We start from the raw sequence: 18,770 nt of genomic DNA on the forward strand, positions 1-18,770 counted from the left end.
CAAATATAGCTCCTTTCCTGTGTAATCTATATTAAAGTTTATCAGATTCAAAGTCTGATAGGATAAATTGCCCAAGACAGTTTGTACTCAGGCTACAATTTCACGACAGGTGTACCTTGCTCATTTTTCATGTGATAGCTGATATTTAAAGCTAATACGCTTTAAGTACTTTGAGAAGCTAAAAATGAACCTTTAAAGTTTGTGTAAGTTTGCATTTATGTATTTTTCTATATACGTAGCTCTCAAACTCAAATCACTTTTTTATAAAATATCATGGCATACAAATCCACCCATCGTCTTAGTCAATTGTCAAATGAAGATTTAAGTAATAACCAATCTGTCTCTATTAAAATGCCTACGCTGAAATAAAAAGCAACAGAGTATTGATATATTCAGCCACTTAACATGCATCTCAAAAGTATCATGCCGAATAAAAAACAATCTCTAAAGGTTGTACAACTGAATGGTTACATTCATATAGCATTCTCCAAATGACAGAATTACAGAGATGGAGAACAGATCAGTCGGGATTAGGGGAGAAGAGGGGAAGGAGAGGAGGGGAGGGAGAGGAAGGGAGGAAGGGAGGGAGGGAGGAAGGAGCCGCACAAGGGGGACCCTCTGGTGACGGCAGTTCTGTATCTGGATTGTGTGGTGATTATATGAATCTACACACGGGGTGAAATGTCAGAATTACACACAGAAAGAAAAAGTAGTGCAGGCAGAAACTGGGGAGATCTACTTGGTCTAAGCCCTCCCTAATTGTATATATTTTGCCAGTGGCATATATCCTGACTTTGATAATGCAACCACTGGGGGAAAGTGGATGTTGGGGTATCCAGGAATTCTCTGAACTATTTTTTAACTTCTTATGAATCTATGATTATTTCAAAACAAAAAGTTAAAAATAAATGCCTCTGCCTACAAAAGGATTCCATTAATAAACATTCTTAGGAAGTGATTCAGTCACACTGGTGTCCTTTTCAAAAAGCAGGGATTTTAGATAAAAACGTTAAGTTTTGGATTTAGCTCATACATACTCTTAAGCTGTGTAACACATATGTAATTACTGTTTCCTTACTTTCTGTTAAAGTTGCAGAATCAGGAAATTTTAGAGCTAGGAGGGACCTTACAGCGAATGCAGGCCAGACCCTCAGATCTCACTCTTCCGCATTTTGATATCTTCATTTGTAATATGAGGGCTTTGTCTTAGATTCTTTGCCCTATCTTAGTTCTAAATTCTTTGAACAGCAGCTTCACAGGTAACTATAGGAAGAGCAGAGAACTTTAGGTATTAAACATTTAATGTTGATATTACAAATTTAATTCATGAGAAAAGTATCAATTTGTGGACTGCAAATGTGAACACAGAAATGACACTATAACACCACTTCACATCCAATTGTTTGGGAGAGTAAACTATCAAGGCTGATTTTTACAGCATGGCTCAAGTTAATTTTCCAGGACAGAGGGGCTTGGGCAGTTGTTTGAAACTGTACACCACTCCATCTTCCCATACCAAACGCACAGCTTTCATCCACAACAGAATTTGTAGAAAGGGGAGATTTACGTAGGTCAGTGTTTCTCCGTATTGATCCACCGACTCTGCACTGGATTTATTTAAATCAATCCTGGAGATTCTACCAAATTAAAATTACTAAAATACTCTGAAGGAATAGCCATTACCCCTTGAAAATAAATAAAGATGCTCTCTCAACAACCAATATAGTTTAAGAGTGTACTCATCTTATCTCCTTTTCTTTGAGGAAAGCTAAAAACTGATTATGTGGGGGAAACTGAGCCCGCCACAAAAACAAGCTCAGAATCCCCATGGCAGTGCCCTGCTTGGTGAAAGTACATATTAAAGAATCATAACGTTGACAATGTCCACTTTTTGGTACTGATTTCCCTTCAGTCTTTAACAATTTAAATGGTGGTCTTTAAAAAACAAAACAAAACTAGCAACGCGTAAAATAATCGGGTAATTATTTTATTAACAAAAGGAACCCATAGGGTTCAACCATGAATACAAAATACAATCTTTATTTCTTTTCCTGCAGATTAAATCATTATTTATAATAATAAAAATAAAAAAAAGCTTTCATAGTTAACTTATCAAAAACAAACCCCCACCTACTGAGTTTATTATTGTGCAAAATGAAAATACCAAAAAAAGGAAAGTTTTATCCATGGGAGGATTTTGTGTGCCAAAAGACACACTTTTTCAATTTCACAATTTTTGCAGCAAAAAGAAAATTCTAAGGCCACAGTTTTTTGGCAGACTAAATACGAGCAAGAGGAGAATAAACAAGCAGATAATAGCTACTCTTCATTCTCAAGTATTCTCTGTTGCAATGCAGAATTTTCTCCATACCTAAAATAATTTGTTTTAAAAGAAGGTATTTAATGTAGTTTCAACCTACTGCTTAACGTCAGATATGCCAATATCAATTCAATAAGGCAAGTCTTATTTTTAAAGCAGATGTTTAAACTGATAACAAAAGTCAACTCTGCTTCAATTTTGTGGGTCCACTTCATGATTTCTGTAATATGTGACAAAAATTTCTAAGTGAAGTATTCCATTAAGCAGCTGCTTTTCTACATGAAACTGAATAACTGAACTTCCTCCCCCTCTAACCGGTTTTAGTTTGTCTCTTTAGTTTCTTTTGGGGCTACGGAGGTGGATAGTGTTTGGCATGACATGTAAACTATAACATGGAAAAAGTCAAGAAATAGTTGAAGATATTCCTTTTGAAGTACAAGTAAAACTGTTTAGACAGTGCTTAAAAGCACACAAATAAAAAACAAGGCAAAATAAAACACTAAAATCCCAAACATACAATGAAGACTTGTGACAAATTTCAGTACCATAATTACCGGTATAACAGTTTTGCATTGTGACTTTATAAACAGTGGCTTAAAATGCAAGGAGCCCTGCATGATTACAGAGAGGAGAGGTATGTCCAGAAGGGTGAAAAGCATACATTTACTTAAAGTTTGTAGAAAAATCCCTGATCAAATGGCTAATTTCTAAATACAAAATTGAACCTTAGAAGAACTTTTCTATTTTTAACTGATACTGGCTGAAAGAAAAATAGATCATTCTGTTGAGTTAGGTACGGTATTCTGCATGGGAAGCACCAGGGTTTTTGTTATCAAACCCTCAAGACATGGAGAAAACCAGTGTTTGGTTGGTTCAAAATCTCTATCAAGGGAATCCCTGTCTCCCTTCACTTAACATCCAGACATGCTCTCTGCTTGTGAAAGCAACAGATTAAAGGAAAAGCAAGTGAACATGTGACTGAATCCATGGGAGAGGGTACATTAAAAATACCCCTCAGATTTTAGCAGCAACACAATCCCGTTGGTCTGAAATCCTGAGATTAAATAATAATATATTGCACCAAAACAAAAAAGAAAATCACAGTTTAAAGAGAATTACTAAAGAACTGGAATAGCAAAGTACAATGTAGTGAACAACAACAGTAGACTTAATTCTCGCTATAGGAATTAAATTTGTGTTTTTAAATGGCATTTCTATCCTCTTCTGATAATGCATTTATTTTGAAATACCTTTAGGTACTCATATATTTACTTCCACATAATGCTAACTACAGATTCTTCTCATGGTCCATTTTCAGATTTAATGACAGGTTAGATTAGACTGCTGCTGCAAACAGAAGACATTCCAAAATGACTCTCAGGCCTCTAGTTTTAAAAACATATCTGCAAACCCCACTAGAGGTAGGTTAAGAAAAGGCTTTTTAATTTTTTTTTGACTATGTAGTTATCAGGTCATCCTAAAGATGCAAACTTTCTCCCCCATTCTTTGTCTAATGTGCTGCCAGGTAAGGAAGATAAAATCAAATGTGTATCCTGTTTAAGTACCAAAAAGGGGCAAAAAGTAAAAGTCACAAATCAAGTGTGTTTTCATATTCAAGTTCATGTTTGCCCCCTGAACTGACAAAGCTTTTCAAAGGAAGCTGTTCTTGGTTTCATAATACTGCATAGCCAATTTATAGACTACTTCGAAAAATACCATTCAAAGAGTGAAAACTGTATTACTTCATTAGGACCTCATAAGACTATGTGATCTCGAGACAGGATTCTTCCAAGGATTTTAGTCCTCTGGATTATGATAAGAAATCACGAAGACCCTGAAACCTTTCCTCCGTATTTGTCGTAGGCCATTTCCTTATTCATGCACACCCTGGCACTGCTACACTCCAAAACCAAGTCTGCCTCCAATGAGCCCACACTGCCTTCACGTTTTAGCACACTTATGCTCCACTCTGAGAGACCTTTTTAAAGGTATACCAGCATAATGTTTCCACTATTTACACAGATTACATTTCCTCAGGTCGGTGCAGACTACCACTTCCTCTATCACCATAGGGACTTGCTTTACATTCTGGGGCTTTTCCTTTCTTCGTTCCATTATTCAAAGGCGTCTCTACCACCATCACATAAACTCGCACCACAATCCAGTTTGCTCATGGGTAGCCCATGTTATTTGTTAATTTCTATCGCCTTCAGTCTTGATGCTTATTTATGTTAAGTTAATCTTTCCTCCCTCTCCTCCTAAAAGGCAGAAGGAAGGAACCAAGGTTTTCATTCGATGATGAACACAGTGATTTCTGAAGTATGTTCAGAGGATGAATGACACAGGCTGGGTCTCTTCCACGTCACCAGGATGAGGGTCAACCTGCAAAAAACAGAGCAGACCGAGATGACTGCCACCGCCTTCTTCAGAACGAGTCCAGTATCCACTAATTAAATGATGGTTACAAGCCAAGTAGCTTGGAGCCTGTTATTAAGAAGTCCCAATAGGTCATTTAAGAACTCTGTATTCCATGACCACATAAGACACTTTAAAGGCAATCCATGTGCCCACAAACCGCAAGCTACAGGTCTGGTAACTGGATCAGTGACTATCTATCATCACTGTAAAAACATTTACATCTATGTACTACTGCTTATGAGTCAGCAACACACTTAAATGAATGAAGGGCAGCAAATGATGACTATTTAAAAATAGCATAAAAAAAAAAACCCTAATTTTCTTTTGCTTTGTTTACCTCTGAATAAAGAGGTGGAGGCTGAAACCGGAATTCCTGTATGCAGGCGAACACAGGACAGCAGGCTTCCCCCTCACCACCGGAAGGCTGCGTGTAAGATGGAACATGTCTAGAGAATTCTTCCTCTGATACCACATCTGCATAATTTGGTGGTGCTGAAAGAGAAACGGAGTTGAATCCAAGAGAACCGTGAAAAAATTAATTAATCTTTTCTGAACCCTCGCCATTTAGGTAAATTTGAAGATAAATTTATTATTTTCCTCTGTTCAGCAAGCGTATGGGCCCACAACAACAAAAGTTATTTAAGAGACTGCTTTTATTAAACTACTATTAAAACTGATTATATTTTACTCTTTTGATGTATGGAAGTGCTGTGTTCTAGGTAAATATCACTGAAGTCTGGCTATAGTAATAAGCTAATACTTGATCCTTCAGACAGGTTTACATCACAAACTTATACTATTTTAAATTGAAATCAGGAGACACTGATTTTATTCCTGGATCTACTATCAGTGACTGTGTGTCCAGGATAAGTCAAGTTCTCCAAGTCCCTTCTAGGAATGATGTCTTAAGATTTTTAATAATAACAATATTTCTAGTAGTGGTAATTAACATTTGAGTACAACTATTTTCCAAGATCTGCTCTTAAGTACTTTAATGTGTAAAATGTTATATGAAGGAATTTCAAAATAGTTTACCTTCAGGCTGCTCAGGCAGGGTCAGTGTCAACCAGCTCATATCCATACTGAACTGGCTGGCAATGCTGGAGTTTCTGCTGCTGAAACCATTATATGGTATTGTGCCAATCACTAATGGCAGCTCCAGCATCAATTTTTTAGCACCAGGAATATGAATATACACCTAATATGCCCCAAAACAATGAGAAAGGCACAAATATAAGTTCAACCTCATAGTAGATAGCCTGATCATTTTTTTTCACATAAACAAACTCCTTTGACACCTGCCCTCCCACCCACCCAGCCCCACCCCAACCCCCAAAAAGCAGTAAAAAGAGCAGACGAAACAAAACCAACAGCATGCAAATGTAGACAGGGAACTGTGACCTTAATATACTTATATTATAATAACAACTATAGGAAATTAAGTATGTGTCTTCAGCATAACAAATGCCTCTTAAGGTGCCTCAACATTTTTATGTAGTTAATTAAATCCCTTTAGGGGATAGTTTTTGATTGGAAAAAAAAGGCCAATCTTTATATATTCCACAATTTGTGGCAATGCCGATATAAAACTACACCCTTCAAGGTATTTGCTATACATGTTCCCAGTAATACAGCACTAGCTCCTGCTTGTTCTCCACGTTCTCCAGCTCAGGTGGCGGGGGGCTTACAGCTAAGGAGTAGTCCACGCGGATGACACAGCAGTCCAGGATGGAGGGCGTGACAGGCGGGATCTTCAGCGTCTTCCCGTTCCAAGTGTCTGTGCTCCCAGAGGCGATGTGGTTTCCTCGCACATTGGCCACCATGTGCCGGACGGTCTTTGTTTTTCCACTAGCCAAATATGTCTGGGTTTGGAAAATAGCGGCTTTAGGAACAATCAGACGAGAGGAACAATTCTCTATTTCTGCATAGATTGGAATAGCTTCTCCTAAAAGGAAAACGAAACCATGGTGGATTCAGGCACCTTTCAAAAATTTCTCATCACAGAGGAACAAGATCACTACCATTTAAAGCAAAAAGGCCCCCAACATTACCTAAGAATGAGAAGTCTTGATGGAAAATTTATATTGTAAATCTGAGTCAAAGAAATGGGAATTCATGGCAGTTTGTGAAAATGTGTAGTGTAGAAAAAATTTCCTAATTATTGCATGATTTATTCCAAATGCATATAAATGACTAGTATACTGTAAAATTAAGATAAGACAAGTAAATGATTCAAAATTACATTAAGTAAAAAAAGATTACTAACAGACTCATTTGTGCCTATCAAATTAAAATCTGCCCAAAGGAAGCCTTTGCCTTTAAGGAACTGAAAATGTTATAGCACAAAACGATGGAGTCGACAAATTTTATGACATTACATGTCCACATCATACCATAACCACACCATGTTCATTCAAGCCTGGAGTGGGGACCAAATCCTCAAGCAATTAAGCCCTTTACAAAATAGTCTAACATCAATCTGTTACAACTCTTAAATGTCCTACTGTCTTCCGTATCTCAAAACTGCCTGGAATTAAAATGCCTAACATCTTTCATGCTGCAATAGCTCTCTTTCAAGCAACACTCCCTTGGACATACTTTACAATGCTAAAATAAAATGCTGGCCATTGTGAATTAGTCTGTCGAGACATTTGGTGAGGCAAAATGAGCCAGAAGCAAAAGAGCAAATATTGTAGGGTCTCATTTAGAAAATACGTATTAAAAAAACAGGGGTCTAGATTGTAAGCTCTTATAGCAGTCACACTTAGTCTGGAGTGGTCATCGTTATTTCTAGACTTTGATAGAATATTTTATATATGTACAACCTGATATTTAGAGATAGAAATGAAGCCAATCAGGTCAGGATTAAGGTAATTCAGAATAGAGGGGTAACAAAAACATTGTCTCTATTTTAGAAACTCATCTACTCTTTGAGAACAAAGGAACAAATGATTATTTTGCCCAGAAATGAAATTTTCTGTAGCAAACTCAACCTATCTGAACAGATCATTTAAACAATCCAAATACAGGGAACCCACCTGTATAGCTTAATGTAATGCCTGGATACATCCTAGAGTATATTAAGCAGATAATCAAAAAATACTGGCAAAGTCCCTTGACGGATGGGAGAAAAATTACAGAACTATTAAACTTTACCACCAGGGAAACCCCTGATACTGCCTCAAACATTAGGAATACCCAAATCAATAGGCCAAGATCTTGATCTTGAGGCTTGCTCCTGTGAAGCTTATATACCTATAGATATGCCTAAGAGTTACTTCTGGAGGACCTCTTTTGTTCCTCAGATGTGGCCTCACTCTCTCTAAGCCCAACTCTACAAATGACACCACTGTCCCCTCCCCTATGAGGAACATGACATCCAGGGGTAAAAGTCTCCCTGACGACGTGGGAGATGACTCCCACAGATGAGCCTAGCCATGGCACTGTGGGTTCAACAATGCCACTCTGATCAAAAAGGGGAAAAGAAAGGTAAAAAATAAGGTAGCAGTGGCGAGAGAGTTCACATAGAGTCAAGAGGCTACCCTGGAGGTCACTCTTATGCATGCTTCAGTCAGACACTGCTACCTATCATAACTCGCCAAACCCCAACAAAACCATTCCTGTCAATCCTAAAGACTACCAAGAGCATTATATAAGAGTCTACAAAGGTTCTATGCACTAGGGTTACTTTCCAGAAACTTGCAACCTCCAGATGGATCCCTGGCCCAGATAAGTACTGAAATGAAGAGGGGCCAGGCTCTCCAGAACATCAACTAGTTCCATTCCCCTATCCCATATTATCAACAGCCCCTTACAACATGAAAAAGTTAGAATGGGCATAGCCCAAATACCCTTAAAGAGTGGGTGAAAGATCAAAGGTGATGGTGGAGTTCTACACAGAAGGTAGGATTTAACAAACAAGTATAACTATGGAATCATTATATTGATATTTCTTTTAGTCTCCAGTATCTTGGAAAAGCTAAAAGTAAAAACTTAAAATTGTGGAATTGTAACCCATACCAAACTCTGAAATCTGCTGTATAACTAGTTGTTGTGAAGTGCTTTGAAATTTATTTGTTATTTTTCACAAAACAGAAAAAAAAAGTCAGAATGGGCAGAACCCAAAGACACCTAAAGATGGGAGAACGATCAAAGGAGAAGGAGGAGCTACAACAGAGAAGACAGGATTTAACAAATGAGTATCAGTGCTGAATCATTATATTGATACTTCTTTTAGTTTCCAGTGTCTTGGAGCAGCTAGAAGGAAAAGCACTTAGTGGAGCATTAACCCATATCACACTAAAATCTGTTCTACAAGCTTTTGTTACAATGTACTTTGATTATTGCTTTTGTGTGTATATATATATTTCATAATAAAAATGTTTAAAAAGTAATAAATAAATAAAATGCTGGCATTTTCCTCTTTCCTATCGTTTTACTCCTAGTTACTAAAATAACAGGACTGTAGTCAGAAACACCAGGAGTTTTACTGGAACCTATTTATCCACTTACAAATATTTAAGTACCAATTATTTACATTGAAAACAGAAAATATTATTATTCATGCTTAAAAATATTTTATACTTCATAAATTACAAAATACTTTACTTAAAAATCACTTAAATATTAACTAATAAAGTTAAATGAGTCTTCCATTTAGACTTCTAAGTATTTTGCTTACCATTACAGTACCCTTTTCTTTCAATTTTGGCGCTCAGCGAGACAGGACCAGAAGTGAAAATCCAACAGCCAACCATTTTCTCTTGTGTTTTCAATACAGGGGTCTTGAAAATTTCAAATAATAAAATCATCTTAATTAAACCACTCTAGAGAACTCAGAGAACTTAAAACTATGTAGAACAGCTGTAAAAAGCAATTTCTACCAAAAACAAATAAGCAAACAAAAACAACCTTTCTTATCCTCATGTGATCTATTAGGCAAGATACTTACTAAACATAGACTATTAAAACTCATTCCTTTTTTTGGAAAATAAGATGATTTTTCATATTCAAAATAGCATAATGACACCATCCTATTTTACCCTGTCATCATATCTTTGGGAAATGGTATAACATCCCTTAAAAAGTCATCAACAGCAGTTTGAATACCTATTAACATAACAAAGCTACTTTTTTTTTCTTTGAAGGCTTTATGTGTAGATCAGGTGAAAGGAGAAATGGTATAAAAATCAATAATAAAAATATTTTATTTTGGCATCACTGTTTTTTTTCTTTTAAATGTGGAATAAGCAAACAGCTTTCTTTTTCTTACTTCAAAATACATCATTAGGCAGACATTTCAATTGCCCTTAACTTTTCCTTAACAGGGACTAGTCTTTGGGTTTTGTGTGATAGTTGTGTAATGACATGCAGTGTAATGGATCCAAAAAGGTTAATGAACATATAACCCCACGTTCTATTCAGTAGTAACAAGAGAAAGGACACTAGATTTAAAGTGTCATGGCACCCACCAAAAGCTCTAAGTTCCTTACAACATTTTCTCCTTTATTCATGGAAAGAAAAGTAAAGGATAAATAGTATCTCTTTTTTGGCAAAAGTAAAACCTTATTTAAATCATTTGTCACAATTGGCCATAAAGATTTTAGAAACAGTTAACCTCCTTATCTTAGGGAGTGTGTAAAAATACAAGACACTTAACATCATAAATGTTCAAAACAGGGTATTAAGCAGGTGTTAGAATCATAGCTGTAAGCCAGGTCAGCTGGGCGCTGGCTGTTTTATGATCACAGACACAAGGGACCATCCAACCAGGTCACAGAGCAGGGCATATCTGCTATCTTTTCACAATCAAAACATGAACATCAAAGTAGATCCCTTTTCTTTCTAATGTAAAAATAGAGTTAAACACGTTTTAACTCCTGGCTTTTTTCTTTAAAAACATTTTGGAGAAAAAGAACCCTCTGATACTAAAAATACATCTTTGTCACTGAGTATCCTGATGGAAAGTTTAAATTATCTCAGACTTCTCCATGAAGAAAATCATTCATTCATATTTAAATGATGAACCATTAGGTCCTAGTAACTATCATGAAAGTACAAGGTATAATTTTATATTATTCTGATAATATGGGTTTAGATAAAAGAATCTAGCTCATTAGCTCCCATCTTGCTTATTCTGTTGTTCCTTCTTGCCTGATCTTTCTTATCAGTCTACAGTATTTCTGGTGATGATTAGAAGTTCAATGCTTTAATGTGGCCAAATCTGTCATAAGGAAATGATAAGTGAAAGGATCTCTGCAGCAGCTGCGTGCACTTACTTAATGTTAGAAAATGACATGCAAAATGGAAGGATGCACAGCATAATGGGCTGGGCTTCAATGCCAGGCTGAGCCTGATTAACGCTCTGCCATAATTACTGCTCCTCAGCCTGCTATTACTGCAGGGTTTAGAATACCACCACCCTGTGCATGCAGCCACGCTGTAAAAGTAACCACTCTCTCTGTGTGTATTATTATCATTAAGCCTTATTAATGCTCTGCGAGCCTGTGTAACTTTTTGGCAAGAGCAGCCCTGAATAGCAGGGACATAATCAATAGTATTAACACTCACAATTTGTAATTTGCCCAACCTAGCATCATGGATTTGGATTGAATGCCTATGGGTGACAAGATCCCCATTTCCTACACCATCAGAAAGCAGCGGTCCAGTGCCATGAGCCTGCTAAATGCAGGGAGCACTACCCGCGAGGAGGAACTCACTAGCAACGCTGGTGTGTTAACATCGATAGGACTGACGACCTGAAACTCCCGCTTCACGCTCTCATCAGGGACTTTGGGTCGCTCCAAAACTGCCCTCACACAGTACTGAATACTTCCATATTTTCCAGTGAAGGAGGTTACCAAAGGTCTGAAATAAGCCAAAGATATTAATTACAAGTACATTTTTCGGTTAAACAACAAATAACAAAAAAACAACAACAAAAGGAAAAGGCCTTAAAATGTTGGTTTAGGTTGTGAAAAAGAATAAGCAGGGTAAACCCATTGAGGAGCTATTCAGGATAAACCTGGGTACTTGAGAGTCAGCTGCTAGCTGGGGCCTGTGTATCTGGATGGGCATTTAGGAAAAGAAAAATAGCATAAGTTACATAGTTTCACTTACTCAGATGGTAGTTGAAAGCTAAATGGAAATTCATGTTTTCCAGGCTGTAATAAAAGGATGTTTTCACCTATTAAAAGAGAGTACATTTTGTTTTAAGTGAGGCTACTATTAGATCATGAGCGTTCACAAACTAAGATTTTTTTTTTAATTAGGAGATTCTTCTAGCTTTCAGATCAAGTATACTTCAAAAGTTCATTAAACTGAGGTTCAGAGAATTAAAATTTGACTCAGTTTTACCAAATTCAGTAAACTGAAACAAGTATTTCTATATTCACATACGTACATGTACACACACACACACACACACACACACACACGTTTTTAGAAACAATTGTTTTCCCCACTCTATCATACTAGCGTGAGATACCAATATTAAAATGAACCTAAAATTAATTCGGCACAAAACAGATTTGTTTTAGGTATACCACAAAAATCAGACTACGTGTTCTCTGGACAGAGATGGAAAAAGAGGTGAAAAATCTTATTGGGAATATTCTGAATACAAGGTATGTGACAAAACAACCAAACCAGCAGAAGCTATGAGGCAAGGTCACGTTTTGTACTTGCATCCCCTCAAGTCTGTGCTGGTGAGCTGTGGGCACAGAGGGCTCGGCCCAAGCAGGGCCCTGGCCCCTTCCTCTGTCTTTGGGTCTGCGGACTCCGTTCTAGTCCAGGTACAGGCTCAGCGCCGCCGTGAGAAGGCCACTCACGCAGAGCATGGCCAGACCATGTCAGGCCAGAGGCACTGCTGGAAACCTCTGATGAATGTACCGTTCAGATCCAAAGCAGTCTCTGTGGCCTTAAGCGTGCATAAGGATGCTCTCGAGAAGATACGATATGATACATATAAACTTGCTCTTAATTTTATGCCCCCAGATTCAGGCTCAGAACTGAATTTCCTGGAGGGAGATGGGATGAATAAAAGGAAGAAAGGACAGCTCAGACTGAGAACTTTCTCTGAGATTCGCCTGCTCACCTGACACTAAAATGACCACTTCTAGCTTATCCATTCATTTAGATGTTTTTTTAAAAGGACAGAAATCACTAAAGAAATGGAGTTATTTTCACTTAAATACAGCAGTCCTAAGACCGTAAACAGCATCTCAGCCTTCCACTTTTAAAAAACAGGTAGGCGTTACTGACCCAGTAATACTTCCGAATCTATCCCCAATTTCCAATGTATAATAAACTATAAGAAAATGAAAACACAAAGTATCTGCCACTTAAGTCCATTCAAATAGAATACTCCATAGGTGGGCAACTTAAGATAAAGCTGACAAGGTCCTAGACAGGCCCAAGTTTAATGGTCCTGGGGCTCAAGTGTGCTCAGGAGCTGCCGCCCCACAGGCCCGGGAAGCCAGGGACGCCTCAACATTACAACGCTTGCTGGGGGCCTCAAGGCAATCCCAAAGCTCCCGGGAGAGCCGGGTTAAAGTTCTAACTTGTAATCATGAGATTATGGTGCGCAGGACAATTAAAATGCTAACATATGTTTACAAATGCAGACTTCGTTTATGAGTTCAAAATTTATGGAGCCTAGATGCCAGGCACTATGGATAGAAACAAGGATGACTACTGCACGCAAACAGACCAGCAGGGGGTCCAGAAGCTAGATACCTGTTCACAGTATTTACCATTAAGTAAGTGCTCTGAGTGTTGAGCAAGGCCAGGTACCTTGAGAAAGATGGTGTGGAAACGGCTGGGGAAAGGCTGACTGGAAGAAAGCGGCACAAGGAAGGGCATGCTAAGCGTGCACAAGGATAGAGATGAGGTTCCCTCTTCATAGAGAAGACAAATCAACACAGGAACTATAACATTTAAAATGAGACTCAATCATCTCCCAACATGAACAGGAAAAAAAATGAATTTGAGCAAGGTGATATGTGTGGGTGATGGTGTTTTGGAATCACATCTTTCTTTCTCTTTATTTAGTTAGTTATTTAACTTTTCATTGGAAAGCATCACAGGCTGCACCATGGACCCATTTCTGCTTCTGTCCTCATGACTCATTACTTCTGCCCCATGAACTGAAGCCTACAACGCCTCCAGAAGTTCCATTTTCTCTTGGCCTAAGAGCCAAAACTCTTCATTAAAGGCCTCCAGGAGCCAAGGGGCTCAGGAAGGGTGAGGGACCCACACAAGGTCACAGTGCTGATGTGTGAGCACAAACCGAAACGAACTCTCCTGTCTTCTTCTCTTTCTACCACAACCCCTCAAAAACATTATACAAAGAGAATCAATTAGAAAGTGACAGCAAGTAGTTGGATTACGTTAACAATGACAGAGAAATATCTGGGAAGATTTCTTGAAAATATGTCCCAGAAACCTGGATTTCTAAATATCACTTCAGGTGATGGAAATAGTTGAAATTCAATGACCCTGAGAATCTGCTGGCTAGGTGAAGTTGCTCACTGTTCCCAGGCTATAGCTCATTGGTGGTAATGCTTTCTTTCCCTCACTGAAGTCAACAGATTATCCTTTCTAAGTAAAATGTAATTGCTGCCAATATTTCTGTCACATTCTGAAACCAATTAAAGACTTCAAAATGGTCTATGCTTTGACATACCATTCCATCAGAAGGGAAAAAGAGCACTGCTTTCCCGGAGGCCGGGCAAGTTTTACACATTACAGCTGCCTGGGGAGAGGTTCAGGGGATCCCAGGGCTCCTGGGAAGGCTGGGCTAAAGTTTTCATTTGCAACCATTGGGTTATGCTGTGAAAAACAATTAAAACGCTTACATATGTAAATTAATCCCGGGTTCAACTGCTAGGTAGTCTATTTGATCTGTAGTTATGGGCCCAGATACAAAAAGTTCCAAGTCCTGGTATAAACTGAAGGACTTCACTATTCCATGGCCCTTTACCTGACAGCCAGAAGGAAAAGCGTAGCACACCTGGGAGCAGGGCTGTGTGTGCTGATCCTGGAAGCCACACTGGTGAAAGGGCAAAATGAGAACTGCCACCTAACTTACTACTGCTGGTAGGCCCAAAGAAAGCTTTGGTTCTAAACACAATTTTGAGGTCACTCCAACTCTCACCTACCTTGAGTACTTAAGGACTACCTTTTCCCCCACAGAAAGATGGAGCAAGACTACAGGTAATACTGATTTCTTTTAATAAGCCTTCACAAGGGTAAGCACATAAATACAAAGCATTTTCTCATCATAGGAAAAAGGTATGCACCACTGTATTTATTTTAAGGACAAAGCTGAAGAGACAGGAAGGTAAAAGAGTTTAAAAGTTTCCACCTACTGAAAGAAGACTAAGACTCAGCTCCTACTACTTTCATGATTAACAGAATTAATTTTTGCACCTAATAACCCATTTAGGGAGCTCCCACACCGCAAAAGCCTACACTACTAATTGGCCTTCCAAAGAATGGACATAGAAAGGGCGACGCCTCTAGCCCCCCAGGAACTAGAACCACATCCAGAACTTGAGGGTGAGAGGGGAGGAAGCAAAGGGAGACAAAAAGAAGCAAATAAAAAATAAGGGCAAAGAATGTAAGATAGAAGCCAAACTTAAAAAGTTGCTTCCACCCCCAACCCCAAGAGGAGGGAAACCAAGCACAGTGGCCAAGTCAAGAACCACTTTCCACTCCTTGGGAACTACTTCCCCCTCTTTCCAAAACTGAGCACATTGTGCTCATTCATCGTGAACCAAGAACGTGTCCAGGAGGCCCATAAACATCGGGCATCAAGGAATGGAACCTCTCATAGGCCCTGGTTCCTCTGTCCATTTCTGGACCTACAGCCCCACATCCCAGGCTGTCTATCATATGTTCCCATGGCGACGCCGGCTCCCTTCCCGGTCCTGGACAGTCCCCGTTGCTGGGAGGTGGGGGGCGCAGGCATTGTTCTCGCCCGTCACCAGCGATGAAAGTGAAGCTCCAGCCACCCCACGTGCGGACCCCGCCTCCAAAAGCCCGGCTGGGCCCGTGGCCAGGAAGGCATCTCGCCGGCGCGCCCCTCCCAGCTACCTCGGTCCCTGCCCGGGACTTCCCGCGTCCCCGGTGGGAAGGTCGAGGCGGCGCGGCGCTCACCGGCCGGGGGCTCGCGCAGGCTCAGGCGCACGTTCAGGTACTCCACCTCCGAGGCGGCGGCAGGGACCGCGGCGCTAAGTGGGGTGCTCGGGCCCCAGGCGGCGATGGCGCGGCCCTGGGCCTCCAGGCGCAGCGCGCGCAGGGCCACCGGCTCGGCCGCCTCTAGCAGCACGTGCCCGGCCACAGTCTCGCCGCTCGAGTAACAGCCCTTGCGTTCGTCCTCGAACACCAGACCCAGGCTCTTCACGCGGCCCTCGAAGCCCGCAGTCGCCACGGACCTCGCCTCGCCGCCCATCCCGCCGGGCGACGCGGCCCAGCCGCGGAGGTCGGCAGCGGCCCTGAGTCGGGGTGCTGAGCACAGTGGCGCTGCTGTCACGGGCTTCCGCTGCACGCCAAGGGTCTCCGCGGCCGCCCGAAGGTCTCTAGTGGAGCCCGGGCGCGCTGTACGGCCTGTCCCTTTAACAAACCCAGCTGGGAAGGGAAAGGGCCCTGGACAGCCCACCCCGGGCGTGCGCCCATAGGCCAGGGGTGAGCCCTGTGCTTTGCCGATTGGTTGTCAGTGGTCACTGAGTCATTTCATTGGCGCCCCCACGCATGGTGTAGCGCAGGAAGGCAGTGCGTGATCTGGAGGTTATGGCCAATGGGAAGACGCAGGCGTGCACGTGCACAGGCTGCTTATTGGCTGGGAAAAAACAGTACTGAGGCAGAGACCAATAGTGAGGCTGTGCGCCCATGTGGACAGACAGTGGGAAACACTATCTGTCCGGGCGGGGCGGGGCGGAGTATCACTGATTCGGGGAGGTTTGGTCGTTCCTATGGTTACGCAAGAGGGCAGATTTCGAGTAGCAGGAAGGGTTCGCGCTAGATCCTGAAGCTGTGGCTGAAACTGCCTTGTTTTTGTGAATTGATTTGTAATATTAAAGAGAAAATTAATGCCCTGGAAAGTAAAACTCAGCAATTCTTCCTTGTGAGATGTGGGGGTCCGGCCGTGTCTGAACTTCAGTGAAAACCTGGAATCTACTAACCGCTTGGCCAGGATTCAGAATTCCTAGCCTAGGTAAGCGCGGCAGAGAGGAAGAATGAGGACTGCGGTTGTACACCAGGTGCTACCCACTAAGGAGTGCTGTTCCTGGGTACCCAAGCCTTTCCAGGATGGGAATGGCTGAACCTTTAATTCTTCTCCCTGCTCTAGATACTGTCATGAATTAGTTTGTGTCCAAACAATATCTGCCACCGAAGTTTCCGCTCCACCCTGTAGGATTTCGTCACCTCAGTATGACAGTCCACGAAAACTTCCACCTGCCTTCATGACTTACTTCCCATGCCCGCAGCTCCTCTGATTGTCCTTAATTTACTTTTCTTCTTTAGTCCTCCGTTCCTCCTGTGTTCTAAATTTCTTTTACCATCTAGCATAGCTGTTAATTTCTGGTCATTTTCAAACTCCTTTAAATACTTCCCTCGTCAGAACTCCCAAGTTTGTGAGGTGTTATCACCGGTTGAATAATATATTGAGATTTAAAAACTTTCCTGATGTAGCTTGTTTTGTTGTTGTGTTGTAGGTCTACCGTCACAGGAATGGATTAAAAGAATTTGGCCTCTTCTAGGGTGCATATCCGCTTCACACTGTCATAATAATCTACCCCTTTATGTTATAATTCTATGTGTATTACATCTTCACCTTTATGTTATAGTTGTAACAAGTATTGTGTCTATATACATTGAAAAATCTACAAGACAATATTTACATTTTTATTTACAACAGTTATATGTATTTTAAAGAACTCAAGAAGAGGAAACGAGTTTATTATATTACCAAATTATTTACCATATCTGTTAGTCTTTCATTATTCCTGAAGTTCTTTTTTTTTCTCTCTTATTTCTGTACTGATCTCTTTCTCCTCTCATTCTGGATCTTCAATTACTTGAATGTTAGATCTTTCTCATATTGTCCCATATGTCCCTGCAGCTCTTGTGTTTATTTCAATCTTTTTTCTCTCTCTTTGAGAGATTGGATAATTTAGATTCATGGAATCTCTTCTTTTGTTATCTGCATTCTACAGTGCGATGCAGTGAATTCCTTATTTCAGATATTGTACTTTTCAGTTCTTAAAAGTTCTTTTTTCATATTATTTCTATTTCTCTGTTAGAGAGAGAGATAGAAGTGTCTTCACATTTATTTCAAGGGTATCTACCTTTATCTCATGAAGCATGGTTGAAATAGTTTGAAGTCTTCGAAAATTTCAATATCTGGGTCATCTCCAGGTGGTTATATGTTGATTGCCTTTTCTCTTGAGAACTGGTCACATTTTCCTGCCTTTTTAAATTAATTTTTTAATATGATGAGAAATTTTGGATTATATCCTTGATGTTTTAAATATTATGTTATGAGGCTCTGGATCCTGCTAAAATCATCTGGAGAATGTCAATTACGTTTTTGTTTCCACAGCCTATAAATCTGATTATGTACAGACTCTAAGTTCTTTCTCACTTATAGGCAGTGGTTCCAATGCCAGCTGAGTTCTTAAAGCTTTTGATCTACTGCTTTGATCGTTTTCTATGCATGAGCAGCCTTCTCTTACACAGGATCAGGGAATCCCTTTCTCCATCTCTTTCCTCTCCAGGAGTCACCTGATGTTCTGTGGCTCCCAAGGACTGCTTTCCCAGACCTGTGGATAAAAATATGGGGGGTTCTCCAGGAGTTTTAGCCATCAGCTGCATCAGTAGTTCTGTCATTTGGGATCACTCTGAGAGCAAACTAATGAAGGAAAAGCGAGAAAAAAATAATGAATATTCTTCTAATATGATTCAAACCACAGGGTCCCCCTTTCCCATTTCCTCTGGCCAGAGAGATGAGTTTTCTCTCTGGGTTTTC

The 18,770-nt window shown here is 40.2% G+C and overlaps 1 protein-coding gene and 1 long non-coding RNA gene across 5 annotated transcripts in view; one reads left to right on the forward strand and one right to left on the reverse strand.

The window, feature by feature from the left end:
* Positions 1 to 1,980: 1,980 nt before the first annotated feature.
* Positions 1,981 to 17,459, reverse strand: ARRDC4 (arrestin domain containing 4). 3 transcript variants are annotated; one of them, XM_077124078.1, is made up of 8 exons: positions 17,215 to 17,459; positions 11,858 to 11,924; positions 11,458 to 11,605; positions 9,420 to 9,522; positions 6,427 to 6,683; positions 5,774 to 5,936; positions 5,076 to 5,230; positions 1,981 to 4,702 (listed from the first exon to the last, which is right to left on the reverse strand). In XM_077124078.1, the coding sequence occupies exons 1-8, from the start codon at positions 17,309 to 17,311 to the stop codon at positions 4,646 to 4,648; spliced, it is 1,047 nt and encodes a 348-aa protein (XP_076980193.1). In that variant the 5' UTR covers positions 17,312 to 17,459; the 3' UTR covers positions 1,981 to 4,645. The 3 variants fall into 3 exon arrangements, with proteins under 3 accessions (XP_076980193.1, XP_076980192.1, XP_076980194.1); XM_077124077.1 differs by lacking the exon at positions 17,215 to 17,459 and adding an exon at positions 15,899 to 16,499; XM_077124079.1 differs by lacking the exon at positions 11,858 to 11,924.
* The window catches only part of LOC143652456 (uncharacterized), a 302,503-nt gene continuing 299,935 nt past the window's right edge, over positions 16,203 to 18,770 (forward strand). For both annotated transcript variants that reach the window (XR_013160678.1, XR_013160679.1), the window contains exon 1: positions 16,203 to 16,955. This is a non-coding gene — a long non-coding RNA (uncharacterized LOC143652456). The remainder of the gene's footprint in view (positions 16,956 to 18,770) is intronic.

Source organism: Tamandua tetradactyla, chromosome 12 (assembly GCF_023851605.1).
Source record: "Tamandua tetradactyla isolate mTamTet1 chromosome 12, mTamTet1.pri, whole genome shotgun sequence".
NCBI classification, from domain to species: Eukaryota; Metazoa; Chordata; class Mammalia; order Pilosa; family Myrmecophagidae; genus Tamandua; species Tamandua tetradactyla.

What these genes read in the sequence shown, in the direction of transcription:
- ARRDC4 (XM_077124077.1), bottom strand. Translation starts at nt 16,193, where the DNA reads ATGGGCGGCGAGGCGAGGTCCGTGGCGACTGCGGGCTTCGAGGGCCGC. An exon ending in CCTGCGCGAGCCCCCGGCCG is followed by an intron (nt 11,925 to 15,898) that starts GTGAGCGCCGCG and finishes CTCTTTTAATAG; the next exon opens with GTGAAAACATCCTTTTATTA. An exon ending in GCGTGGACTACTCCTTAGCT is followed by an intron (nt 5,937 to 6,426) that starts GTAAGCCCCCCG and finishes GGGGCATATTAG; the next exon opens with GTGTATATTCATATTCCTGG.